Source organism: Monodon monoceros, unplaced genomic scaffold (genome assembly GCF_005190385.1).
Source record: "Monodon monoceros isolate NGI ecotype Baffin Bay Population unplaced genomic scaffold, NGI_Narwhal_1 Super_Scaffold_13, whole genome shotgun sequence".
NCBI classification, from domain to species: Eukaryota; Metazoa; Chordata; class Mammalia; order Artiodactyla; family Monodontidae; genus Monodon; species Monodon monoceros.
Window position 1 is genome coordinate 79,571,901 of NW_021703769.1, and position 26,828 is coordinate 79,598,728.

Genomic DNA, 26,828 nt, shown 5'->3' on the forward strand with positions numbered 1-26,828 from the left:
ATTTAGGGGGTCCTTGAGCCTGGAGAGGCCTTAACCCTGTGAGGAAGTGTAGGGGGAGCCCTCTCCCACCCCCATCCCCTTCTGAGAGTGGTCAATGTTTACAAGCCCCTGAGCCCCCCAGCCCAGGGACTCAGGCCCCTTGCTGTCCTTTCCCAGCCCGTCTTCCTGGGCCCCGGCTGCTCCCCCGCCCTTCCTGGGATTAGGGTGGGTGCAGGGGTCATTCTGTATCCTTGTCTGCCTTGTACCCACCATCTCCCCAACCTGTGTGACTCCCTTCTCGTCTACCTGCCTCTGTAAATACTCCGCTTCCCCCCAATAAAACTTGGTGTGTGTTCTCCCCTCCTGCGTCTGAGTTGTTTCTTGGGGTAAGGGGATGTTGGGAACGAGAGGCACAGCTCGAAAGAGCTGGGAACTGAAAGAGCCACAGGCAAGGGGTGGCTGTGGTCGGCCAGCCTAACCAGGCCAGACTAGAAATGGGAGGGCTGTGTGTGTGGAACACCTGTGACCTGCGGGCCAGAGAAGGTCCTCCCACCTGTGACTCCGCTTCCGGCTGAGGAGGAGTGGTAGTCCCCACCCCACTACTTGGAGCCCCACATCCCCCCAGCCGGTCTGCCGCTGGGGACAGATACCTAGAGCGAGGAAGACACAAGCAAGGGTAGAGACCAGGTACAGAGTTGGAATTGGTTCCTTTATGGAAAAACTGAAAATATAATAAAAATTAAAATAAAACCAGTTTTAAAAAAGCCAGCCCCTGGAGTTTCCACCTCCTGCCTCTGGCCCTCCAGAGGGATGAGGCCCTGACCCCAGGGCAGCAAAAGGATGAGGGCTTTCTGCCCCTCCTCTTCCCCCATTCTATTCCCATCTTAAATCTCCACAGTGGGGGCCCCGGGAGGAACCAAACCTGGGTAGGGGAGCAGGGACCCGAGGCCCCGTGGCCCGAGGAGGGAGGCTTGGTGTGCACCCAGCCCCAGAGCTCCCGACCTGTAGTGTGGGCATGGGCAGGGCCCCTCCTAGCCTGGGCCCAGCTGGGGTCGGGGCTGTTAGTTCCAGATCTTGAGGAAGGAGTCCCAGGAGCCTGTGGCCACAGCCATGCCATCGTCAGTGACCCCAAGGCAGCTCACTCGGTTGTCGTGGCCTGCGAGGACACCTGGGACGGAGCGGGACGTCAGAACTCCAGCCTCGTTTCCCTGTCCCCGCCCACCGCCTGCTCAGCTCCCAGCTCTCACCTGCACGGTCGCCCTTCATGGCATCCCAGATGTTGCAGTTGAAGTCGTCGTAGCCAGCGAGCAACAGCCTGCCGCTGCGCGAGAAGGCAACAGAGGTGATGCCACAGATGATGTTGTCATGGGAGTACATGAGGAGCTCCTGGTCGGCCCGCAGGTCAAAGAGGCGGCACGTGGCGTCGTCAGAGCCCGTGGTGAAGGCATAGCCGTTGGGGAAGAACTGCAGGACACGAGACCAGAGTGGGATGAGGGTGCAGGGCAGGGCCTGGAGCCTGGCCAAGATGGGCCAGCCCAGCTCGCCCCAGAACTTACAGCCACGGCATTGATGTCGGATTCGTGGCCGATGAAGGTCTGTCGGCACATCGAATCCCGCACGTCCCACAGCTTGATGGAGGCATCACAGGCCCCTGACACAAAGGTGCGGCCATCGGGGGCCAGTGACAGGGACATCACATCCCCACTGTGTCCAGCAAAACCCACCGTCTGCTGGCCCGTCTCAATGTCCCACAGGGCACTGGAGGGGTGACAGGAAGAAGGAATGGATCAGAGACGGGTGCAGGACAGACTCCCTCTCCCCTACCCCTCCACCCTGTGAGCCCAGGCCCAGTGAAGCCTCCACACAAGGGGCACCGGGAGCCACTGGGTGCCAGAAGCCTGCTCCTGTCCCAGGTGAGAAGGGGTCCCCCACTTCCCCCTCCTTCCTGCCACCGGAGCAAAAGGCTGAGTGTTCAGAACAAGGGTTCTGCCGGTGCTTGCGCAGGGTGGGGACTACCGCCTGAGCACTGAGGCGGTGCTCCCTCCCCCGGCAGGAAGTGTAGGTGAGTCCCGACTGCCTAGCCCTGGCAGGGCCTCACCAGGTGGTGTCCCCAGAGCTGGTGATGATTTGGTTGTCATCCAGGAAGCGGCAGCATGACAGGTACCCTGGGGAAAGGGGCTGGTCAGCCGGGTCTTTAAGGGAGGGCAGTACAGCCCCTCACCCCGCAACAGTGCCTGTGGCTTGCCAGGCGCCTCTCACCAGTGTGGCCAGGCAGCTCCCGGCTGACCCTGACATTGCCCTCACGGGTCTTGAGGCTGTAGATGGAGCAGATGTTGTCCAATCCCCCACAGGCCACAAAGTTTCCTGAGGGCGCGTAGGCACAGGTCATGACCCAGGAGGAGCGCAGCGGGATGGCATGGACCTATGGACGAGGGGCAGTGCCCAGGGTCAGAGCCAGCCAGGGCCTGCAGCCCAGCCCCATCCGGCCTCAGGTGCCACCTCTACCTTGTTGGTGGTGTAGCTGTCCCAGATGATGAGCTTCCCGTCCTGGGAGGCACTGACCAGCAGCCTGTCGGAGAGTGGATGGAGACACAGAGGGGTCAGGGTGGGAAGCCCCCTCTGGAGGCAGGACACCCTTCCCCCTCTCCCATCTGGTGGGAGACAACTCCCAGCAGCAGCTGAGAAGTTCCTGTCGGTATGGCCCTGTTTCCCATCCCCTGGGGATGTCTGGGAGTCATGGGCTTCCCAAACAGACTTGGCAACACGGGCATCCTGTTTCTGGCACCAGACGTGCAAGGTTACCCCTGCCCACCCTGCCTGCCATAAACTCAGCCCAAGGCAAACACGACAGCTCAGCACACAGCCCCAGCCGCACCCACCTTGAGTCTGTCCCCCAGTGCATGGCGTAGATTTTTGCCAGGTGCCCACGGAGGGTCCTCCGTGTCCTCATTTGGATTCTCCCCACTGGGTCCAGCCCAGCTGTGATCTGGAGGTGGAGGCAGAATGGGCTCAGGAAGGTTCAGGCGGCAGGGCCCTCTGAGAAGTATGCTTCCAACCCGTGCTCCTTCCCTAAACCCAAGTCCAGCCCTGGATTCATCTCACCTGGGTCAGTGTTGAATCCCCACATGCTTTTCGGGCATCCTATAAGAGACGGCAGAGCCATTCATAGAGAAACACGAAGATAAGACAAGGAGGAGAGGAAAGAGAACAGGAAACAGGGGAATGGAGAGGATGAGACAGGAGTATATTAGGGTACCCCACCACCACCCACACACAAACCCCTCCCCTGGCCCGGTGCACACAAGCCACCCGGCCCTGCCCGCTCAGCCGCCGCAGCCCGGCAGCTAGGCCCTCACCCGGATCTGGTTCCGGAGCTGCTCAGCCTCCTGTCTCAGTTGCTCCAGCTCACTCATGGCGCCGGGCCCGTGGGGCGGGGTTGGGGGCGGCTGGGGGCCGCGGGACGGGGGCTGGGGGAGGCAGCTCCTCGCCGCTGGCCCGAGGCCTGGGGGATGCAGGGCTGACGTCAGGCCCAAGGCCGCCGGGGAAGAAGGGGGAAAGGCGGGGTTGACGCGCGGCCCGGAAGGGGTAAGTACAGGTCGGAGGGGGAGGGGGCGCCAGCGGTGGCCGCGGTCCCCCGGACAGAGCACGGGCCTCTGGCACGGGAGAGACGTAGCCGGGGAACAGCTGACTTCCCCAATCTTCCTCCCGCCCCCCGGAAACGGAGCGGGAAGCTCAAGAGGAAGCGCAGGGGAAACTCCTCCCTCGGACAGCAGCCCGGGCGGGACACCCGCGGCAGGAACTGGGGTGCGGGAAGGGGCGGGGAGAGTCCCTTCGAAAACAGACCGGGCGTCCTCCCCGGCCCGCAGAGACACCGCCCTCCCTAGCACCTAATTTTATAAGGGACGGTGCCTCTTTAAATTCACCCCCATACACCGCATACCCTCCACACACACATCCCCAGCTTCGACTGGGGGTGGGGGAGACCAGAGGGGAAAGCTGGGCTGTTCGTGGGGTTGCCTAGGCAACCGTCACCCGGACTGAGAGCACCTCATTGGTGAAGTGCCCCCACCCTAGCCCGGTTGCCGAGGCAACCGCATCCACGGCTGAGACCTGTAGGGTGGATGACCCCACCCCCGGCCCCACCGCCCCCGCCCGACCCAGCCTCCCGCCCCTCTCCAGAACCAGCCAGGGTGGCTGTTTACAGGATTTGGGAAAAGCCGATTGGGCACTAATAGGTTCGGGACGGCTCACCCCGGATTATCCCTGGGCCGGCTGCGCCCCATTAGCCGCCCGCGGCGGGTGGAGGCGAGGGTGGCGAGGTAGCCAGCCCCAAGCCGCTGCTCCCTCCAGCGGCTAGGCCGCCCGCTCCGGCGCGCCCGCAGAAAGCCCGTGGGAGCCGCTCTCGAGTAATTAGGACTCCAAAGAGAGGTCCCCGGCCCAGAGGCGCGGAGCTGCTCTCTCCCAGGCGCCGGCGGGCGGGCGAGCGGGCGGCCCCAGGCGGCCCGGCTCCCCAAAGAGCCCAGCCCGCGGGCTCCGCGCCGGGGCCCCAGGGGCCTGGCTGGCTCCGCTCCAGGGCCCGGAGTCCTGCCCCCCCTCCCCTTTAGACACCTGTGTGATCTGGCCATGCACACTGCACTCTGCCCACCCAGGCGTCCCCCATCCTGCTCCCACTTCCCCCGTACCCTGGGCGTTCCTCTTCCCCACTGACATTTCCCCTCTGTTCAGCTTTTCTACACCCGCGCCCGAGGACGCCCCTCCAAAAAAGGGAGGGGGCAAAGCCCCCCACCCCACTTCCCCAGCTCCGGACAAAGCCCCTTCCTTCCAGCTGCCGGCAGCCCAGGCGGGGCGGCAACGCCAGACGCCCGGGGCAGAAGGAAGCAGGCCGGGAGGAAGCCGCTGGGGGCGGGGGCGACGCTCCCAGACCTCAATCCCCATCACTCGCCAGGGCCCCCTAGGTGGGCCCGGGTTCTGGGCATACAGCAGCCGGGGGTACCACGGAGAAATGGGGGTGCAACCACCTCCGCAGGTCTAGTGGGGAGAAGGGGAAGGGACAAGGGAGGGTCCCCGGATCTGGCAGCTGGAAGGCGCGGGCCGGTGCCGCGCTGCGAAGCGCAGTGGGCCTGGTCCTCCGGCCCCCACGACCTCCTTTTTGCCAAAATGAAGGGGGGGGGGGGGGGGGGGGGGGGGGGGGGCCGCCTGGGAGCTAAGCGTGGGGTTAGGACTACTAAGGGGAATAGGGTGCCGAGGTGTCCGGTCTAGGGTAATGTGGCCAGAAAACACGGGCAGACCCCAAATCGAGGTGGAGACGAGGAGAAGGGTAGCCTCGCGGCCCTGCCTGCCTCAGTGAGGATTCTGGAGTTTTGCAAGGCGAATGCCGGCGGGGGTGCGAAATGGGAGGACACGAGGGGTGCTACCCAGGGGCAGGCAAGGGGGTGGTAGAGGTGGGGAAAGGGGGCGGGGCGGGGCCTAGAGGAAGCCCCGAATTTAGACCCCCAACTTCTCAGGGAACAAGAGGTAGGTGGGGCTGGCCTGGGATCTGGGGTCAGGCAAAATAACCCCGATGGTGCAGCGAGAGCGTGCGTTATTGGAGGCGAGGGTCCCCCGGTTTCCCTTCCGGGTTTGGGAGCGACGGGGCCAGAAAAAGGGAGGGGAGGTCTGGAGAGTTACGTCCGCTCCCGAGAGGCCAGACCGGGGAGACAGACAGAAGAGAGGTTCCCCCCTGGGAATTTGGGGCTTAGGGGGGGAATGAGGACTCCTTTTATCAGCGGAGGTACCTGTGGCGGTGGGACTCTGCGAAGGGTCGCTAGAGGAGCGCGGGAGGTCCTGTCTTCCTCCGCGGCGGAGGCGGCAGCGGCGGCGACGCGGATGGATTTCCTCAGTCACCGCAACTCACCGTCCAGCTCTGCTCTCCCTAGAGCGGAGGGATCCCGCCCGCCAGTGACGCGGCCGTCGCCGCCGCGCCCAGGGCCCGGCTGGGCGAGACCAACTACTTAGTGGGGGGAACCCGGAAGGGAAAATACCACCTAAGGGGCAAATATTGGCCCTGTCACATCAAAGATATTACTCCACACTATTTCCACACAAAACGGACCAAAACAGATGCTTTGCCTCCCCAAAAGGCACAAGACATCTCCCCCGGGACTAGCAGAGATGGTACCGGCATAGGGGAGGGTGAAACCGCTGGATGATCACGTGACCTACCCTCCCGGATTGGGCGGCTCCAGACTGGGAAGGGGAGTTCGACGCCCCAGTTCTCGCCCTGGCTCCGCCCCCTGCATGTGAGGCCACGCCCCTACTTAGGGGGTGGAGTTGGAGAGATCCTGACCCACGCAGGGCTAGCCCGCAGGCCTCAGCGCTGTAGAGGAAAGGGCAGCGATGCCGAAGGTACCCGAGCAGGAAGGAGTGGGGGCAGCTTCTGCCCCTGGGAACTCAGGTGTGCTGTGAGAAAAGTCCTGCCCAGGCAGTGTCCCCACGTTGCTCAGTGGGCTTTTGTAGAACTCTTTACAGGGCTGCATGACACCGTAATAACAACTCATATTTATTGATTTCCATACTTATTTAACGCTCACGACAATATTATGAAGTTAAGTACTGGCATTGTTACCATTTTATAGTAGTGGAAACAGATTTCTAGGGCTGCAGAGTTAAGATATGAACCAGGGCAGCTTTGTCGACTTTACTGTGTGCAGCCTCTTGATGAACCCCTGGACCATCCCTGTAAAGGGATGAGAATGTAAGTATAAGCCTCAGTTTCCACATTTACAAAATGAGACTGTTGATAGCTAACTGCCCTGCAAGTCACCTTGGATTGTTATGAGATCCCCACAGATTGTGAAAATGTTTTGGTAAGTTCAAGTCAATGAATAGCTTTCGCGTCCTCATGAAATTTAAAAGTAAAAGTATCAAAACAGACACTTTTCATGTAACCTCTGTTGAAGGCATTACAAATAGTTTTCAAAGCACCAATTTTTTTGGGGGGGGTGCAGATCTTAGTTCCCCAACCAGGGATTAAACCCGGGCCCCGGCAGTGAAAGCACTGAGTCCTAACCCACTGGACGGCCAGGGAATTCCCGTCAAAGCACCAATTTTTTTTTTTTCAAAGCACCAATTTTTAAAGAAAATAAGAAAAAAAGTCATTCTTACTTAAGCACAAATTCCATGTATGTGCACTCACCAATTCAGTGATATATTAGCAGTAGATAAGAGATGTCAATTAGAATTTGGAAAGGACCTTATATTTACTTCAGTTTCAATCTCCAGATGGGTGAAGTGACTTCCCAAAAGTCATTTAGTAAACTAGCAGCCGATGACTAGAACCCAATTTTGTTAATCTCTATAGGGCATCTGACACTGCTTCCTCTCACTTGGGTTCTGTGCTAACATGCTTCCTTGTTTTAACCCAATCAGCAAATATTTATTGAGTCCCAAAGATGTATCAGGCACTGTCTTAGGCCCTGGTGATACAACCTCGAATTTGTGCACCCTCCTCTGCCTGCAGGGAGCTTACAATCTACAGAGGAGACAGATGGTAGACAACCATGGAAATAACTATTAGTACTGGAGGCTTGGAAGTGCCATTTACTGAGAGGAGAGCAGCTGGAAGGGGATATATTTGGGGAAGAAGATCAAGAGTTTTAAGTTGGGACGTGTTAGGCTTGAGGTGCCTAGGAGAGGTGCAAGGCAGAATGCTCAGTAGTGGCTGTCGAAGCAGGTCTGGGGCTCAGCAGGAGTCTGGGTTGGAATAGAGCCTTGAGAATGAGTGGCATTTTAGAGCAGATGAAATCATAAAGAGGTTCAGGGAAAAGACAAGATGGCCTAAGACCAAGCCCTGAGGAGCTCCAACATTTAAAGGTCAGGCAGAGGAGAACAGGCTGCCAAAGGAGAAGCCAGAGAGCTAAGAAGAAAATCAGGAGAACGTGGAATTCTGGAACCCAACAGAATTTTTGGAAAATTCTGTTCCAAAAAAGGAATGGTAAACTGTGCTGAATGCTGCAGAGAGGTGAAACAAAGCTGGACTGGGAAGAGGGCATAGGATTGACTACCGTGGAGGCTGCTGCTGGCTTGGTCTGGAGCATCTGCAATGGATGCTTTGCTAGCAGCAGGCTGAGGACAAGTGAGAAATGAGGTGGTGGAGACAACCAAGGTGGCCAAGGCTTTGGGAATCTTGGCTGCAAGGGGGTATAGAAAGGTGGGGCGGCAATGGGAGGAGAATGTGGAGTCAAGAAATATGTGTTTTGATGGGAGCTCCTGGAGCTTGTTTATGAGAAGGGCTTCCCTGGTGGCACAGTGGTTAAAAATCTGCCTGCCAATGCAGGGGACACGAGTTCAAGCCCTGGTCCGGGAAGATCCCACATGCCGTGGAGCAACTAAACCCGTGTGCCACAACTACTGAGCCTGTGCTCTAGAGCCCACAAGCCACAACTGCTGAGCCTGTGCGCCTAGAGCCCGTGCTCTGCAACAAGAGAAGCCACTGCAATGAGAAGCCCGCGCACCGCAACTAAGAGTAGCCCCCACTCGCCACAATTAGAGAAAGCCCGCGTGCAGCAACAAAGACCCAACGCAGCCAAAAATAATAAGTAAATTTATTTTAAAAAAACCTTGTTTATAAAAATAATAATAATAAAAAAGATAATAATGAGAAGGACAGAAAGGAGAGAGGTGAAGATAGAGACAGGTAGGGGATGACCAGAGGATGACCAATCTCTCTGAGAAGACAGAAGCCCTGGAGCGCATGTGGAAAACCTGGCCCTGGTGGGTCATGGGACACTTCCTCCTCCCTCTGACTGTTCTTTCTCAGGCTTCTCCTCAGCCTTCTCCTCCTCTTCAGGACACTCTGTAAACGTTGATTTTCTCAGGATCCCAGCTTCAGCCTCCTCTTCTCACTCTCCATGTTATTCACTGGTGACTCCAGTCACTACTGGGACTTTCATTACCCCTTAATTGCTCATCACTCTCAGATCTCTGTCTCCACATGCAGACTTGGTGTCTGTCCAACTGCAGACTGAACGTCTCCACCTGCATGTTCATGGACAGTGGTGCACTGGAGTCAGCTCGTGCTAGCTTGCACCAGCTCACAAGAGGCCATTGTATACCTCTCATCCCAACTCCTTATTCAATGATGTCATGTTGATAGTAGTAACTTGTAATCGTTGTGGTGAGAGTATTTACACCATGGAAGTCAGCAAATGCTTCAGATCGAAATTCCCCTTTCCCGAAAAGTTGATTGTTAAAACAGTGACTGCACATCACCGTTTACAGATGTCTCACATTCAACATATTCAAAACTAAAGTAATCCTCTTCCACCCCACCCCATCCTACCCAACCCTACTTCTCCTCTGAATCTCTTGGCCCAGTTAACAGCACCACCATCTGCCCAGGAGCTTCTTACCCCCTCATTCCCCATATCCAAAAGATGGTCAGTTAGTTAGGCTATAGTCCAAGCTGCTAGAACAAAGAGTCCCCAAAATTCAGTGGCTTAAGTGACAACCCCAGAATAGATCCTCCAGGACTGTGGGGCATCTCAGCCATCCTCAACCTGTGGCTTCCATCTCTGTGTCCAATGTGGCCCAGGCATTTCCCACTATTGTATCTGAATCCATCTCTTGGGAAGGGGGGTGGCATGGAAGCATGAGTTCTTTCCTGTTTAAGGACACCACTAACTTCTATTCAGAAGTTGGCCAGATGCAAGGAAGGCTGGGAAATGTAGTCTGTAGCCATATACCCAGTTAAAACATTGTTCATAAACAAAGAAGGGGACTTCCCTGGTGGCACAGTGGTTAAGAATCTGCTGCCATTGCAGGGGACGTAGGTTCAGTCCCTGGTCTGGGAAGATCCCACATGCCGCGGAGCAACTAAGCCTGTGCGCTGCAACTACAGAGCCTGTGCTATAGAGCCTGCGAGCCACAACTACTGAAGCCTACACGCCTAGGGCCCGTGCTCCACAGTAAGAGAAGCCACTGCAATGAGAAGTCCACGCACCGCAATGAAGAGTAGCCCCCGCTCGCCACAACTAGAGAAAGCCCGCGCGCAGCAACAAAGACCCAACGCAGCCAAAAATAACTAAAATAAATAAACTTATTTAGAAAAAAAAGAAAGGAGGGAGATGGCTATTGATGTAAGGCTACCAGTCTACGTCATCAGTGAATACATCTTGTCAGTGCTACCTCTCCAATATTACTTAAATCTATCCGTTCTACTGTACGCCAGCTGCTATTACCTTGGTTCTTGCCTATTTCCTGGCCTTTCAGGATAGTCCCTCTCTAATCAACCTACCAAATAGCTTCCAGGAGGTATCTTTCTAAAATGCAAGTTGGATCATATAACTTTGCTGTTCAAAACCATGCAGTAGTTCCCCACTGACTCCATGACAAAGGCCAAACTTCTTTGCAAGACAGAGAGGCTGGGTCTTTTCCCCTCTATTAAGAATGCCTTCCACCCCCCATTCCAATTCTGCTTCCTGTCAGCTGGGAAATTTTTCATTTTCTCAGTCTTAGTTTAAATATTGCTTCCCTAACTACGTCACTGTTTGTGCCCCACTGCAGTGCTGGCTCCGTGCCTATTGCAGTCTTTACTGGACTTTCTTTCTGGGCACTTGCCACCTGCACTAGGGGCTCCCTGGGAAGCCAGGGCACTTGGCTTGTCTGGAAGAGGTCTCGGTGAGAGCTCACCAAGCAATGAATAGACACAAACAAGATGCCAAATCCTATCCAAGGTGTGGGGTCTGGGGGTCATGGTCCTACCACCTTCAATGTCATTACCAGGTGCTCAGGTTTGGCTAGTGTGAGAACCTCCAGATGACTTTATTGAGCTAATTGTTTAATCATCCATCTTCTAGAATAGACATTAAACTCAGTGAGAGTCACATCAAGTTATATGAGCCATTTTATTCCCAGTGCCTATCAGGCACCTGGAGAACATCTATGAAATGAATAGAAGTATGGCAACATTTTCCCCAGGACCAATACTCTTCACATGCCACAGTTCAAATCTCAGCTGTCCCTTACCAGCTGAGTGAACTTGGGCCAGTTATTTACCTCTCCATGCTTCTGTTTCCCTTGCAAAATGGAGATGATGATCGGGTCATTATGAGGACTAAATTACTTAATATTTGTAAAGCATTTATACAGTGCCTGGCACATAGCAGATGCTTTGTGTTTGCTAAGTAAAAACAGGGTTCAGGCATAAACGAGTCAGTCTTTTTTTTTTTTTTTGCGGTACGCGGGCCTCTCACTGTTGTGGCCTCTCCCGTTGCGGAGCACAGGCTCCGGACGCGCAGGCTCAGTGGCCATGGCTCACGGGCCCAGCCGCTCCGCCGCGTGTGGGATCTTCCTGGACCGGGGCACGAAGCCGTGTCCCCTGCATCGGCAGTCGGACTCTCAACCACTGCGCCACGAGGGAAGCCTAACGAGTCAGTCTTTGACTATTTTTCTAGTTTCATCTTCCCCTGACGCTGGTCTCTGCCACCAGCTCATCTCCAACTCTCCTATTTCCACATATGGACCTTTGCTCACACTGTTCTCTGGGTGGAGGACCTTCCCCACCTTGTTCACCAGTGACCCCTATTTATCCTTCACAATTCAAACTTCACTTTTAGAAGCCTCCCTGGACTCTCAGAGACAGGTAGCCCCTCCCTCCTCTGGGACTCCATTTCACCCCACTTTCATGCATGTCTGAGCTCCCCACTGCACCAAGACTCCTTGAGAGCAGGGATATATCTTATGCACCTTAGTATTCCCATACTTTGTACAATGCCTGGCACACCGTAGGCATAAAAGATGTTTGTTGAATCAATGGATGGATGAATGAAATATATTAATAAACTTTACCTTAACCACTTCCATCATGCAATAGCATGTCATGTCAGATCCTATGACAAATGGAAATTGGCCACAGTTGTCTGGACGGTAAATCAAGTCTAGTCGGTAGTTCGCTGACTTTAGCTTTTCTACCAACCATGAGAGGAAAAATCATTTTACCAGATAGACTACAGATTTCTATGAATAAATGGATAATAATTTTAAAGCCTCAAAAATGCCCTAGGGATTTTCTTAAGACCCAGTGTTTGCTGAATAGCCCTGTGTGCCCAGCTCTTAGCCAGGAACTTGATTCTTGAGTCCTCACCACCACCTGTCCTACGAATGGGGACAGTGAAGCTTGCAGAGGGACATAGAGGTGTTATGAAACAAGGTCATCTGTCAACTGGCTGATGAGAGATGTGAGTTCTAGTCCTGGCTCTGCCCCAGTGGGCTGTGTGACCCAAGACAGGGCCCTGCTTCTATCTGGGGAAATCCCTATAAAATCTAGGAGTTGTATCCAGGATCAGTAAGGTTTCCCCTGACTGGGGTAGTTTCTGAATCTGAGATCCTGACTGGGATGGGGGAGGGGATAGTGGGAATTGACAAGGTGAATTTACAAGGGAAGTAAAGCAACATTATTCAATGTCAACAAAAAGGAGAGGTGCAGACCATGAATAGAATCATTTTCCCCTCCAGTGTTCTCCTTTAATTCTCACCTCAGCATTTTGAAAGATGAAGAAATGAGGCGCTGAGAGGTTAAGGGGCTGTTCCAATTCATCCAGGCCTCAATTTATAGAGGACAATGGCTGACCTAGGCTCACGCTGGGATATTTCTGTTTCCCAACTCCTGAATCAGCTCACCCCTCCCACTGAAGCCTCCAGTCTGGGGAGCCAGGCCTGGGCTCAGAACCACCCCTGGGCATGTGAAATGCCACTGTCGCCAGTGGGTAACGGATGAACCAGCTCAAACCATCTGTCCTTTGGCTAAGGGAGGGTGGAGTCCCTTACAGAATGAGTATCTGATGAGCTGAGAACCTTCAGGGGTATTCGGCCGGCCATCACACAGAACACTCTTCCAATGCTATCTCTGGTCTTATTGCCCCCCACCCCTAAACAAGTAGGTGGGAGTGCCCCCAACACATGCACATATGCATATGCACACGAATGCTGACACACTCACATACATACAGGCACACACCTACCCATATGCTCACATAAGAGTCTCTCAACTGAGCCAGGCTGTCAGAGCCACTCCTTCGCCTTCTCTTTCAAAACTGCTGTGGAGATGGCCTCATGCCAGGAGCCAAGAAGGACCTAGGAGCCTATGAGGGGAAAATCTACTTGCTTGATAAATAACTCCTGAGAAGAACAGATGAAAAGAGAGGGAGAGGGAAAGGAAACTAAAGCTGGTTTAGCTGAGCGCCATGTGTGAACGTGTGTACATGTGCATAAACGTGTGTATGTATAAGGCCCAGGCACCAGAGGACCAGCGAGGAAAAGAGGGACCATCAGAAAGACAAGGGTGGCAAGAAACAGGGAGAAAATGGAGACAACCCCTTCCCGTACCTCTCCCTCTCCTTCCCTACCCTCCCTCTCCCAGTGATTTCATTCAGTCCTGGGTATGGCAGAACCTTGCTCAGGAGCCTGAGAATGGACGCGTCTCGGAGACGATGGCGCCCTTTTCTAGACCCCATTTTAAAAAGTAAGGGAGCAGAGGCCCCCCGTCAGTCACCCTACAGACTCCGAATGGACAAGGTCTCCATCTCTTGCGTACTCCTGCTCTCTGCCAGCCTATCCCTTAGGGCCGGCCTCGAGGTCCTTGCTAACCCCCTCCCCGGCGCCTAAGGTTGAGGTGTCTGCCCCTTTAAAGCAGCGGCCCCCTGCCGGGTTATTGTCTGGCTTCTCAGCCTATCGGCGGCGCCGTTGGGGGCGGGGAACCTGGCCTCCCGATTGGCCGCCCCGCGCCCCGCCCCGCCCGGGGTCCCGGGAGCTGTCCGGCAGCCTCGGTGCTGATCCCGCCGCTGCCCACGGGCCGCGAGCAGCGCTGAGAGGGCACTATGAGCGGGGGCGTCTACGGCGGAGGTGAGCGAGCCTCGGGCTTCGGGCTCTCCAGCCTGGCGCGGCCTCGCCCGAATCCCAGCGCCCCGAACCCGCGAGACCCAAGCTCTGGGCACCCTGGGGCCTGGCACCTCGGCGCTCGAGCAGGTCTAGCCCCTGGTTTGTGTCCTGCGCCACTCCCACCTTCGACCCCCGCCCCCGGACGTTCGCGCGCACCGGGCCCAACCTCTCTACCATTCAACCCACCACCGCCCGGCCCCCAGCCCAGCAAGGAGAGTGGCCTGAAAACGGCCACTGAGCAGAAAGGGACTTTGGGGTCTTGACCCCCACTCCCAGGACCCTAAACTGTTGGCCGAGCTCCCACCCGCACCGTCCGGCGTTGAAGGTGGCTCTGCCCTGACCTCCTTTCGGAACAATCCAAGAGGAGAGAGTTTGGGAGAGATCCCCTCACAAGTCTGTCTCCCCGCACAGATGAGGTGGGGGCGCTGGTCTTTGACATTGGCTCCTTCTCAGTCCGCGCTGGGTACGCTGGGGAGGACTGCCCCAAGGTGAGCCTTCCAGCCCCCTCCCCAAAACCTAGGGCTCCCCTCCAGGCTTCCCAGTGATCCAGGGCTCTCGGAGCCCAGAGAGAAGCTTTGCTGAGTGGGAATGAGGGAGTAAACCCAGGGGTGGGCTGAGGGCCCTGCCATGGGCCTGGAACCGGGCAAGAGATTGATTTCTCTCCGCCCATGCCCCCCCTCCAGGCTGACTTTCCCACCACAGTGGGGCTGCTGGCCGCGGAGGAGGGGGGCGGGCTGGAGTTGGAGGGGGAGAAGGAGAAGAAAGGGAAGATCTTTCACATCGACACCAATGCCCTCCACGTGCCTCGGGATGGAGCGGAGGTCATGTCACCCCTCAAGAATGGCATGAGTACGGGGCCCCCACCCACTGCCTCCTGACACAGACTCAGAGCCCACACCCAACAACCTGGGGCACAGCACCCCACATCCACAGAGTCTTCCTTGCAGCGGCCCAAGTCCCAGGGATGCCCTCACTTCTTCCCACAGCTGCCTGGTTCCTAACCAGGGGCCACCAGATTCCTGGGAAGGGGGGACTTCTGCTGGAGCTTGTCTTATTTCCCCTCCCCCGGATTTTCCTTCCCTCCTTCCTTTCCTTCCTGTCCCTGGACTCCTGCCTGCCCACCCTCATCTCTCCACTGGTCTCCTGGCCCCAGTTGAGGACTGGGAGTGCTTCCGTGCGATCCTGGATCACACCTACAGCAAACACGTCAAGTCTGAGCCAAATCTACACCCAGTGCTCATGTCCGAGGCCCCGGTAAGTGCCTCATCCAGCTGCTAGTCAAGCCCTGGGGCCCACCATTCACCTCTCTCCTCAAGCCATCACTCACTCCACTTGGCTTTTCAAACTTTCCTTCCAACTCCATCATCTTCAACCACTTTCCTTCCTCCCTGGTTTAGTCTCCATGCCTCCCTCTCTCCTCCAGCTCTATCCACTTGCCCTTCCCACAGTCAACCTTATACACTGCCCCACCACCCCAAGTCCTTTTATGACCTTTTAACTTACATTCTTTGTCAATATTATATATACATGTAAAGAATCAATTTGTTTTATAAAGTATGTTAAGAAAAAAAATGCCATTCATAGCCTTCTCCTTCTATTGCCCCTTTTCCAGAGGCAATTGCTCTTCTCTCTTTTAACTTTTTTTTTTTTGCTATTACCTTTTTTAAAAATATTTATTTATTATTATTTCTTAATGAATTTATTTATTTTTGGCTGCGTTGGGTCTTTGTTGCTGCGTGCAGGCTTTCTCTAGTTGCAGTGAGTGAGGGCTACTCTCTGTTGCAGTGCGCAGGCTTCTTGCGGTGGCTTCTCTTGTTGCGGAGCGTAGGCTCTAGGTGCGTGGACTCAGTAGTTGTGGCTCACGGGCTCTAGAGTGCAGGCTCAGTAGTTGCGGCACACGGGTTTAGTTGCTCCACGGCATGTGGGATCTTCCCGGACCAGGGCTCGAACCTGTGTCCCCTGCATTGGCAGGTGGATTCTTAACCACTGCGCCATCAGGGAAGCCCCTGTTTATTTATTATTATTTCTTTTTGGCTGCGTTGGATCTTAGTTGCGGCTTGCTGGATCTTTCATTGCGGCACGGGCTCTTCGCTGTGGCCCACAGGTTCTCTCTAGTTGTGGTGTGCGTATTTTCTCTCTCTCGTTGTGGCATGCAGGCTCCAGGGCGCATGGGCTCTCTAGTTGAGGCGCGTGGGCTTGTTTGCCCTGCAGCATGTGGGATCTTAGTTCCAAGACCAGGGATCGAACCCATGTGCCCTGCATTGTAAGGCAGATTCTTTACCACTGGATCACCAGGAAGTCCCGCCATTACCTTTTATATCTCTAAATATCACACTTAAATTGCTGATTGTGAATTTTTTAGCTTTAAACATTATCTGTGGATTTCCCACTATAGAAAATGAGCATTTGGCTCTCTTTCCTCTCCAGCCCACGCTACACACATTTCTTATTTCTTACCTGAAGTACAGTTGTAGTTTAGGGTTTTGGGTTTTTTTAAGATCAATATTCAGTATTTACACTCTTATTATTATGTATGCTAATCAGGCCTGAACCAGGCAATAAACTGTGGTTTATTTTCCTTTCCTGTGCAACTTTTTGTTTTCTCTAGCACTGAAAATTGTCTTGGTTCTGTTTTCCTTAGTTTTTCTATCTACTTAATAATGTGGCCCTAAATTATTCATCAGTTATCTATATCTTTTCTCAAGACGTTAATTCCTTAAGGTGTTCTATCAATTTCATCTTCAAGAAATCTCCTCAGGAGCCCACTGACCTGCTCTACTTTGGACTAGTTACCTTCTACGCAGAAGATGTAGCTATCATCCTGACATCTCCCTTCACCATCATCTTAAGGAAACACTTTGCCCCTCTCCTGTATTAGAAGTCCTGTTTCCTGTATCACATGACTCCTTTTCTTTATTTTCTTCCTTGTTTTCATGGGGCACATCTTCCACTAACTGCCTTAGAAAGGTCATAAGAAGTAACATTTTTGAGACCTTGCATGTCTAACCTTGGATTGATAGTTTAGCTAGGTATAACACTCCAGGTTGGAAATCATTTTTCTTTGGCATCTTGAAGGCACTTCTCCAATATCTTCTAGCATCTACTGTTACTATCAAGAAGGCCAAAAACACTTATTTCCTGATCCTTTGGTGTAACTTATTTTTCTTTCTTAGAGTTTATAAAATTTTCACTTTGTCCTCAGTGTTTTACAATTTCACAACATTATATGGGTTTATTTTTGTCCGTGGCTCTGGACACCCAATGTGTCACTTTATTTTGGAAACCTATGTCTTTCAACTCAGTGAAAAAATTTTAATTACTTATTTGATGATTTATTTCTTTCAATTTTCTCTATTCTCTCTTTTGAGAAATCCTATTATTTGGATTTTGTACCTCCTGAACTGGTCTCCTAATGTTCTCATCTTTTCTGTTATGTTTTCCATCTCTTTATCTTTTTCCTCTTATTTCCAAGATATTCCCTCAATTTGTTTTTCACCTCTTCTATTGAGTTTTTTGGTTTTTTTGGTTGTTTTTGTATTTTTGCTGTACACGGGCCTCTCACTGTTGTGGCCTCTCCCGTTGCGGAGCACTGCCTCTGGACGTGCAGGCTCAGCGGCCATGGCTCACGGGCCTAGCCGCTCCGCGGCATGTGGGATCTTCCTGGACCGGGGCACGAACCTGCATCCCCTGCATCGTCAGGCAGACTCTTAATCACTGAGCCACCAGGGAAGCCCCTATTGAGTTTTTAACTCATTCCTGCTCCTGTATTTTTATTTCCCGGGAGGTCTTTATTATTCCATGAATGTTACTCTTTAGAGCATCCTATTCTTATTTCATGGGTGCAATATTATTTGTTATCTCATAGGGATATTATTAGTTTTGTCTTTGGAAGTTTTCGTCTCCTTGTGTACTTATTGTTCTTCCAAGTTGCTATTTTTCCCTGCCCTTTCTTGGGAGTCTTTATCTCATTTCCTAGGTTTTTCTCAGATTTCCACAAATCCTTGGTTGTCTGCATATGTTTAGGAATGGGGGACTAAAAAGCTGATTGGGCAGGGTGACTTGCTGACTGCAATCTTTGTTATAGGATGGTCTGACCAGGATGTTGCATCTTTAGATCTTTGATGTAACTCACAGGGAAGACTTCCAACCTGAAGACAGGACTGCCCAACCCCTTTCTGGAAGCCAAGTGAGCAAATAGGGCTGATGTTATCAGCATTCAATATGCATGGCATCACTTAATTCCCCTCTTTTAAGTATAGTGTCCTCACTCCCAACAGTGACAAGTGTCCCACCAGTTCAGAGACCCTCAGTTTTACTCTCTCCAGAGAATAAATTTCCACTCTTCTGCTGAGGTTGGAGTGGGCAATAGCCTAGTGCCATGGAATTAGGATGAGAGTTTAGGGATCTGTTACTTGAATAGCTTTAAACAATCTTATTTTATTTCCCCTTTCCTTCCACTTCCAGAGCTACCTGAAACTACCAATTCCCAATCCCTGTGAGGATTCTGCCATTTAGCACAGGCAGTTGTTGGCTTTTTCCACTACCAGTTTAGGAGTCAGCATTCTTGAATCTGTTAAGTCAGTTACTGCTCACCTAACTGATTTCCAACCTTCAAAAATTTGTTGCTGTTTTCTCATTTCTTGTTCTTCTCAAGCTTTAAGGGTTTATGCCTCTCTGTCTCTCTCTCAGGTAAAATTCGCATGACATAAAATTAACCTTTTTTAAGTTAAAAATTCAGTGGCATTTAATACATTCACAATGTTCTGCAACCATCACCTCTATCTAGTTTCAAGACATTTTCATCGGCTTCCCTGGTGGCGCAGTGGTTGAGAGTCTGCCTGCCGATGCAGGGGACACGGGTTCGTGCCCCAGTCTGGGAAGATCCCACATGCCGCGGAGCGCCTGGGCCCGTGAGCCATGGCCGCTGAGCCTGCGCGTCCGGAGCCTGTGCTCCGCAACGGAAGAGGCCACAACAGTGAGAGGCCCCCGTACCGAAAAACAAAAACAAAGACACATTTTCATCACCCCCAAAGAAAACCCATTTTCATTTAGCAGTTTCTCTCCACTCCCCCTGCCCCCAGCCCTTGGCAACCATCAGTTGGTTTTCTGTCTCTATGGATATATCTCTTCTGGATCATTCATATAAATGGAATCATACAGTATGTGACTTTTTATGTCTGTATTAATGTTTTCGAGGTTCATTTATGTTGTAGCTGACTGACTGATATTCCATTGTATGGATATACTACAATTTGTTTTGCCGTTCATCTGCTGATGGACATTTGAGTTATTTCCACCTTGGCTGTCGTGAATAGAGCTGCTGTGGGCAGCTGTGTACAAGGATTTGTTTGAGTACGTGTTTGCAATTCCATTGGGTATATAACTAGGAGTGAAATTGCTGGGGCATGTGATAATTCTATGTTAATTTTTTGAGGAACTGCCAATCATTTTCTACAGCTGAGCCATGTAACCTCCCCAACAGCAATGGACAAGGGTTCTGATTTCTCTACATCCTTTCCAACACTTGTTATTTTCTGTTTTTTCGTTTTGTCTTGTTTTTAAATTATTATCACCACCCTAGTGGGTGTGAAGTGGAATCTCATTGTGCTTTTGATTTACATTTCCCTAATGGGCAAAAATATTGAGCATCTTTTTTTTTTTTTTTTTTTTGTGGTACGTGGGCCTCACTGCTGTGGCCTCTCCCGTTGCGGAGCACAGGCTCCAGATGCACAGGCTCAGTGGCCATGGCTCACGGGCCTAGCTGCTCCGTGGCATGTGGGATCTTCCCGGACTGGGGCACGAACCCGTGTCCCCTGCATCAGCAGGCAGACTCTCAACCACTTTGCCACCAGGGAAGCCCTGGGCATCTTTTTATGTGCCTGTTGGCTTTTGTGAGTTTGGGGGGTTTTTGTTGTTGTTTTTTAAATTAATTCCCCCTCTATTATAGTTTTGCTGGGATCTTGGGAGGGAATAAAAGTAGATGTTTGTATTCAATCCAACATTTTTACCCAGAAATCTTCTTCCTCAGCTTTCTTGCCTCTGAGATGATTAGAGTGAGGAAGAGGGATGTACTGGCGGCTGGGGGTGGGGGGGCTGAAGTACGTATTGCACAATCAAGAGTACTGGGCTACGAGTCAAGAGACTGTGACTCTAGACCCAGCTCCACCAAGAGCTTTCTGTGTGATCTGGGCCAGTTTCCCTCTCTAAGTTTTGTTTTCTTCAGTTGAGTTTGAATTGTGATCTTTAAAGTTCTTTATAGTTCTCACATTCTAAAGATCTATGAGGGTCAGGGGACCTGACCTCTGTCCTCAGCGCAAGATACGTGTTGGGGTGGCGGGTATGTACGTGGATCGGTGCCTTTCCCTTCCTGAATCTTCCCCTCTTGCACTTTCTCCTCAGTGGAACACACGGGCCAAGCGGGAGAAGCTGACGGAGCTGATGTTTGAGCAGTACAACATTCCTGCCTTCTTCTTGTGCAAGACAGCTGTGCTTACTGCGTATCCACTGGGTTAAGCTTCTCTGCCAGAGTGGAGGGTCAGGGTGGGGGGTGTGGCGTTCTGAGCTGGAGGCTGAGCCTGATTCTATGGAGAGTAATATCCTGGATGGGCAGACAGCCCCCTGAGCCCCATTAATGCAGAGGGCCCCTGGGGGCTAAGTGCCTTGGACCTTGGGGTGGCCAGCTCAGCGGCCCTTTCCCATTCCTTGGATCAGGCTGGGCATTGAGAGTAGGGACAAGTAGACAGCAGGGGCTGGGGCTGGAGGGAGGAGGGAAGGATATATGACACTGAGGTGTTTGTTCCCTTCCCAAGCAGCCAATCAGCATTTATTTTATTTAAGGATCTGCCTTGCCTTGAACCCTATGCTAGGCAGTGGGGCGATACAGCCCCTAATTTCAGAGAGCCCATGGGACATAGAACTAAACCTAAAGAGAGGCTGGGAGCTCAAAAGGAAGGAATAGAGGAAGAGAGTGTGATTCGGACAAGAAAAAAGTGACAAGGGTCTCAGCTGCCTTTCTCTAGCGGATGGGTCACAAACTAGAAGGAGAGATTTGCAGACTGGGAATGGGCTGGATCCAGGAAAGAAGAGAGTGACTAGGCCAGACTCGGGTCCCAGCCCCCTCTTGCTGCTGTCTCTTTGACCTACCCATCCCACACCAGCTTTGCAAATGGACGCTCCACAGGTCTGGTGCTGGACAGTGGGGCCACCCACACCACGGCCATTCCAGTGCACGATGGCTACGTCCTGCAGCAAGGTGGGGCCTCGGCAGGGGTCGGGGGTGCCTTGAGGGACCAGGTCCTGACACCCCCTCCTTTCCAGGCATTGTCAAGTCACCCCTGGCAGGGGACTTCATCTCCATGCAGTGCCGAGAGCTCTTCCAGGAAATGGCAATTGACATCATCCCGCCTTACATGATCGCAGCCAAGGTGGAGCCTCTGGGATGTCCTGGGCACTGACCCTATGACTGTCGACCCACTGACCCATCAGATATCAGGGTGGGGAGCAGCCAGGCCCCAGAAGGACCCTCAGCCCTCAATTTGCAATTGAGGCATCAGAGATCTGGACAGGCTGAGGGATATGGCCGAGGTCCCACAGCCAACTGCTAGCAGGATGTGTATGTGAGGGCCAGTGTGGTGGGTACTGGTGTCCAGTAGACCCAGGTTCAAGGTCTGCTTCTGCCGCAGAAGAGCTGTGTGACCTAGAGCATGAGACTGAAGCTCCCAAGCCTCAGTTTCCTCCCCTGTAAAATGGAATAACAGCATGTAGGGCTGCCGCGAGTGTTAAATGAGACACTGCATGCAAGGGATCCCCACGTGGAACGTGGATCCGTAAAAGGCTGTTTCCTTAAGGTCTGGCCGCCTACTGGATTCCCCAGGGCGCTCAGTGTTCTCCGACCAAAGCCTTTCAGATCAGCTGTACCCACTGCACACATGGCATCTGTGGGGATGGGCTTTCCCCGTTCTCTCTCCTCTAACAGGGAAGGGGGAGAAACACCTTTTCTGGGCAACAGAGCAGAGAACCCAGTGCCCATTAGCTGCAGAGCTGGCAGGTGTGGTCAGGGTAGGCTGGGCCAGTGTGGGATGGGGTAGGGTGCTCACAGGCTGTGTCCCCACAGGAGCCCGTACGGGAGGGCGCCCCCCCCAAACTGGAAGAAGAAGGAGAAGTTACCCCAGGTTTCCAAGTCCTGGCATAACTACATGTGCAATGTGAGGCGCTGGAGAAATCCCCCCAAACCCCCGCGCCCCCCACCTCCTAGTCCCCTGCCATGAGCCGCGGGGAGGGACAGAGGCCCTGCAGGCGGAGTGGGGTGGGCCCTGAGATGGGAACCCAGCCCTCACCACCTCCCTGGGTTTTCAGGAGGTGATCCAGGACTTCCAGGCCTCCGTGCTGCAGGTCTCGGACTCTCCCTATGACGAGCAGTAAGTGCAGCTCATGGCTGGGGGGTGGGGAGTGGAAAGGGGGCAGGCCTGGAGCTCAGGGGGGACCGCTGGTCTTTTGGGAGCACCCCCAAGCAGAGTCTTGCTCCTTCCTGGGCAGGGTGGCTGCGCAGATGCCCACAGTGCACTACGAGATGCCCAATGGCTACAACACAGACTATGGTGCGGAGCGACTCCGCATCCCTGAGGGCCTGTTTGATCCCTCCAATGTCAAGGTGGGGCTGGGTGGAGGGCCCTGGATCCTGGGGTGTGGGAGAAGCTGGGAAGGATCACAGAGGTCTGGGAGAGGGGACAGAGGGCCCAAAGCCCAGTCACCTTTCTCTGCAGGGCCTTTCGGGGAACACCATGCTAGGTGTGGGCCACGTGGTGACCACCAGCATCGGCATGTGCGACATTGACATTCGCCCGGTGAGGCCCAAGCCTGAGTCTTGGCAGAGGGGCCCAGGAGAAGCTGGGGGCGGGGAGGGGCTGTCCCATGACTGCTCACTCCTCCTCCCTGCTCTCAGGGCCTGTACGGCAGTGTCATTGTCACTGGTGGGAACACGCTGCTCCAAGGCTTCACTGACAGACTCAATCGAGAGCTTTCCCAGAAGACTCCACCGGTAGGAACCCACCCCTGGCCAGGGCCCTGGACTCCAGTCCTGGCTCAGCCCTTCAGGACCAAGTCCTTCCTCCTTCCCACACATCAAGCAAACGTTCTGGCCACCAGAGTGGCCCCTTCCTGCTGTGGCTTCCCAGTCTTCCCTACCCCCAGCCCTGTCCCTTCCCAGAAGCCAGGTGTCTGCTTCCCCCAGCCCCTCTTTCTCCCCAGAGCATGAGACTGAAGCTCATCGCCAGCAACAGCACCATGGAGCGCAAGTTCAGCCCCTGGATCGGGGGCTCCATCCTGGCCTCACTGGTGAGAGGGGAGGGGCCTGGCCTAGCGCTGAATGTGGGGAAGAGCAGATCCAGACAGCCCCCATCGCCTTGCCTGCCTCCTCATTCATTCATTCAACAAACATTTATGAAAGGGCAGTCACTGCTCCCAGAAAGGTGGATCCTACATCAGGACACAAATCAGGGAGAGGAGGACAGGAAGCCGGAGAGGTTGGCTGGGATGAGATTGTGGTGGCCCTGTGTGCCAGGGTGAGACCCTGAAGGTTTGGGGCAAGGTGATGTGATGGCCACAGGCACGTTTGGGAAGGTTATGTCAGACATGAGTCTTTGGGGATCAGGGTATGAGCTGGATGTGAGGGGACCTTGCCAGGAGGTTCTTCCTATTGTCCTGGAGTCATGGAATGGGTAGCAGTGGGGATGGGGTGGTGAGCAAGGGGCAAACAGAAGGAGGCTGGCAGGTTGGTTCTGGGGCGGTAGGTGGGGAGTTCAGCCTGGACCAGCTGCTGGGGTAGAGGCAAGACGCTGAGCGAGAGGTGCAGATGCAAACTGCATCTGGGGGTGCAGGTGTCAGCCACACAGAGCGGGACAGCAGGGCCATGACAGGACAAGAAGGATATCCACTAGAGTGGGTGCCCCCAAGGAGACAGAAACAATGGTCAGAGTGACAGGAGACTGAACCCCTGAAGTTAGCTCAGGGCTGAGAGTGTGTCAGTCACACAGTTGTTGAGGGCCTCCCGTGCACCTGAAGTGGACAGACAGCCCGACCTAGTCCCCGCCTCTGTGCGTGGGAACAGCCTGGAAGCCGAGACGATTAAACAGGAGGTCATCACAAAGTGTGGGGTGTTCCTTCAAAGGAAGACTTGATTTTGTTCAGGGGTCATGAAGGGCCTCTAAGGGGCACTCAAGCTGAGATGAAAGAGTGAGTAAGGACTTATGAGGCAAAGTGGGAGAGAGGGTGCTTGGCTCCTGCGGGGAGCTAGGCGAGGCCAAAGGCAGTGGGTAGATGCTGTGAGATCTGAGTTGAGTGAACTCACTTGGGCTGCAGAGCAGAGAGCGGATTGGAGGGGGCTGCTGTGGTCTCCACTGTGACCTGCGTTTGACGGCGGAGCAGATATCGGGGTGGAATTGAAAGCTTATCAGAGGTCTGACTGACAGAATCTGGACACTGTTTGCATACGCGAGGTAAGAGGGAACCGGCTCAAGGACGAGGCCCGGGATGCTAGATGCTGGCAGTGCTGTCCAAGAGGAATGTAATGTGAGCCACATAGGTCATTTAAAATGTTTTAGTAGCCATAATTAAAAAGAGTCCAAAGAAACACGTGAAATTAAGTTTTAAGAATATATCCTATTTAATCCAGTATATCCAAAGTATTATCATTTCAATATGTCATCAATATAAAAGTTAAGATGTTTTACATTCTTTTCCCTGGGTTTAGTCTTCAGTATCCGGTATATATTCGACATGTGGAGCATATCTCATTTCGGACTAGCCACATTTCAAGTGCTCAATAGCTCCATTTCAAATGTTCCATGTAGCGAATGGCCACTGGATTTGGACAGGGCAACTGTAGAAGGTGAGAATGACCAGAGAAGCAGGTTTGGGGCAGGTGTGGGCGAAGATAGTGAACACAGTTGTGGACATGTTGAGGGTGAGGTCCCGGGGGACACTGAGGAGGAGGTGTCCAAAGTCAGGTGAGTACAGCAAGTCCCCTACTTACGAACCTTCGGGTTTCGAACTTTCAAAGATGCGAATGTTCGCATGTCCAATCACATAGTTCACGTGTCTGGCGTACATTGTCACACGCGTGCATCCTCCACAAGTGATTTGCTTTTGTGTACTTTACTGTACAGTACTGTGTAGAGTACAATAGTACCGTACTTGTAAAAAATAGAAGTGTTCATTTCATTGGCACTAGTGCAGAACTTCTTAGAATATGCAACCTTAGCATAAGATATTTCTTTAAAAATTATATTTCAAGCCCATAAAATAATCTCACGCTGAAGAATTTTGAATAGGAATGTACATTAGATATTATAAATATTGGAATGATAGATAAAAATCAGATATCATCTTTTTAATCCAGTGACTTCACTGTGACCACATTTGTTAAAACTGCGTTCAGTATTATGTGTGGTCTTCATGATTTCTTTGGATCCCTAGTGTCTATATTTATTTCAGCAGACATAATATACTTGTGGGAAAAGTATTATAAACCTATTAAAGTACGGTACTATATAGCCGATTGTGTTAGTTGGGTACCTAGGCTAACTTTGTTAGACTTAGAAACAAATTGGACTTAAGAACACGCTCTCAGAAGGAAACTCGTTGGTATGTAGGGGCCTTACTGTATTTGGGTCTGGAACTCAGCGCAGAGATCTGCACTGGAAACCAGAGATGTTGGGAAGGGTGGGGCCTTGGCACGTGAGCAGAAGGGAGGGGAATGACCTGGTCCAGGAAGGTGTGTTCTTCCTGGACACGCCAAGGGACAGAAGCAGGGACACACACACTAACTTTCAGGCAGAGGCAGGACAACCACAGAGAGGGTGCAGTCTGAAATGCCAGGGCTGGAGACCCTCAAGGCACTTGTTTCAGCGGGAGGGTGGAGGTGGGGCGCCAAAGTGACGACATCCTAATATCCTGATGTTAGGTGGTGTCGGAATGGTGGGGAGGGAGGAGGAAAGATTTTTCTTGGGAAGGAGGGCGACTTGGCGTGTTTGGAAGGCCTGACGGAGTGATAGGGTATCTGGTGGAGAATGGATGTGGAGTGTTGGGGCGCCGGTTGGCTGGCCTGGGGCTGTAAGCTCCACCTCCCAGCTCGAGAACAGCCCTGGGCCCCGGGCAGACTGGTGCTCAATAAATACTTGTTGAATGAATGAATCGTGGATTGAACGATATGAAGCAGGTATTCGCCCTCTGAATACGAAGGAGGGGACAGGAAGATGGGGCAAGTTGGTGGCTGCGGGAGGGCTGTGGGCTTGAGAGGAGGAGGTTCCGAGGAGGCGAGCCTGCGCGGGAGGCGTGTGGGGAGGCGCTTCTCCCTCTCTCCAGAGCCTCCCCGACCGCCGACGCCCCCCCCCCCCCCCCCGACCCAGGGCACTTTCCAGCAAATGTGGATCTCCAAGCAGGAATATGAGGAGGGCGGGAAGCAGTGTGTGGAGCGGAAGTGCCCCTGAGGGCGCCCGCTCCCCGTCCACAGGCCCGCCTGCAGCGGTGGGGGAGGGAACGCGAAAGCAAGGAGATGGTTTCCCCCACCTCTGCTCCGCCAGCGCAGATCGAAGCCAACGCTCCCAGCGCCCGCTCTTCTTCCCTTCCCCACTCGTCCTCTTAGATTGTGATGTTTCTGGGTTGAAAGGAGTAAAAATGTTTTAAGAAAAAAAAAAAGTTGGCCTCTTTGGGGGTGAGCAGTGGGGGCAGGGGTCTGGAGAGAGGAGAAGGGAGGACCACACCTATACCCATTCGGAATCGCACGGTGGACGCCAGGGCAAGGTTTGCGGGCGGGGGCAGAGCCGTTGGAGCCACGGATGCCTCAGGTTTCAAAGGGGCCGCAATCCAGGGAGGATCACGCAGCGAGAACGCGGGAGAGTCGCTCAATTAGGCGCCCAGCGAGGAGCTGAGTTGCGGCG

The 26,828-nt window shown here is 53.4% G+C and overlaps 2 protein-coding genes across 2 annotated transcripts; one reads left to right on the forward strand and one right to left on the reverse strand.

The window, feature by feature from the left end:
- Positions 1–662: 662 nt before the first annotated feature.
- Positions 663–5,918, reverse strand: GNB2 (G protein subunit beta 2). Its single transcript, XM_029222136.1, has 10 exons — positions 5,754–5,918; positions 3,336–3,481; positions 3,082–3,120; positions 2,859–2,965; positions 2,485–2,548; positions 2,239–2,401; positions 2,078–2,144; positions 1,536–1,737; positions 1,227–1,443; positions 663–1,147 (listed from the first exon to the last, which is right to left on the reverse strand). The coding sequence occupies exons 2-10, from the start codon at positions 3,390–3,392 to the stop codon at positions 1,041–1,043; spliced, it is 1,023 nt and encodes a 340-aa protein (XP_029077969.1). The 5' UTR covers positions 3,393–3,481; positions 5,754–5,918; the 3' UTR covers positions 663–1,040.
- A 7,914-nt stretch (positions 5,919–13,832) lies between these two features.
- ACTL6B (actin like 6B) lies at positions 13,833–26,378 on the forward strand. The gene is given in 15 exon segments (XM_029221381.1): positions 13,833–13,857; positions 14,305–14,381; positions 14,577–14,742; positions 15,047–15,147; positions 20,293–20,390; positions 21,051–21,145; positions 21,211–21,317; positions 22,007–22,027; positions 22,029–22,097; positions 22,249–22,310; positions 22,429–22,543; positions 22,656–22,736; positions 22,835–22,930; positions 23,140–23,226; positions 26,298–26,378. Coding segments are annotated over 15 exon segments (1,281 nt in total).
- The last annotated feature ends 450 nt before the right edge of the window (positions 26,379–26,828 follow it).

What these genes read in the sequence shown, in the direction of transcription:
- GNB2 (XM_029222136.1), bottom strand. Translation starts at nt 3,392, where the DNA reads ATGAGTGAGCTGGAGCAACTGAGACAGGAGGCTGAGCAGCTCCGGAAC. An exon ending in AGCTCCGGAACCAGATCCGG is followed by an intron (nt 3,121 to 3,335) that starts GTGAGGGCCTAG and finishes CGTCTCTTATAG; the next exon opens with GATGCCCGAAAAGCATGTGG. An exon ending in CATGAAGGGCGACCGTGCAG is followed by an intron (nt 1,148 to 1,226) that starts GTGAGAGCTGGG and finishes GCTCCGTCCCAG; the next exon opens with GTGTCCTCGCAGGCCACGAC.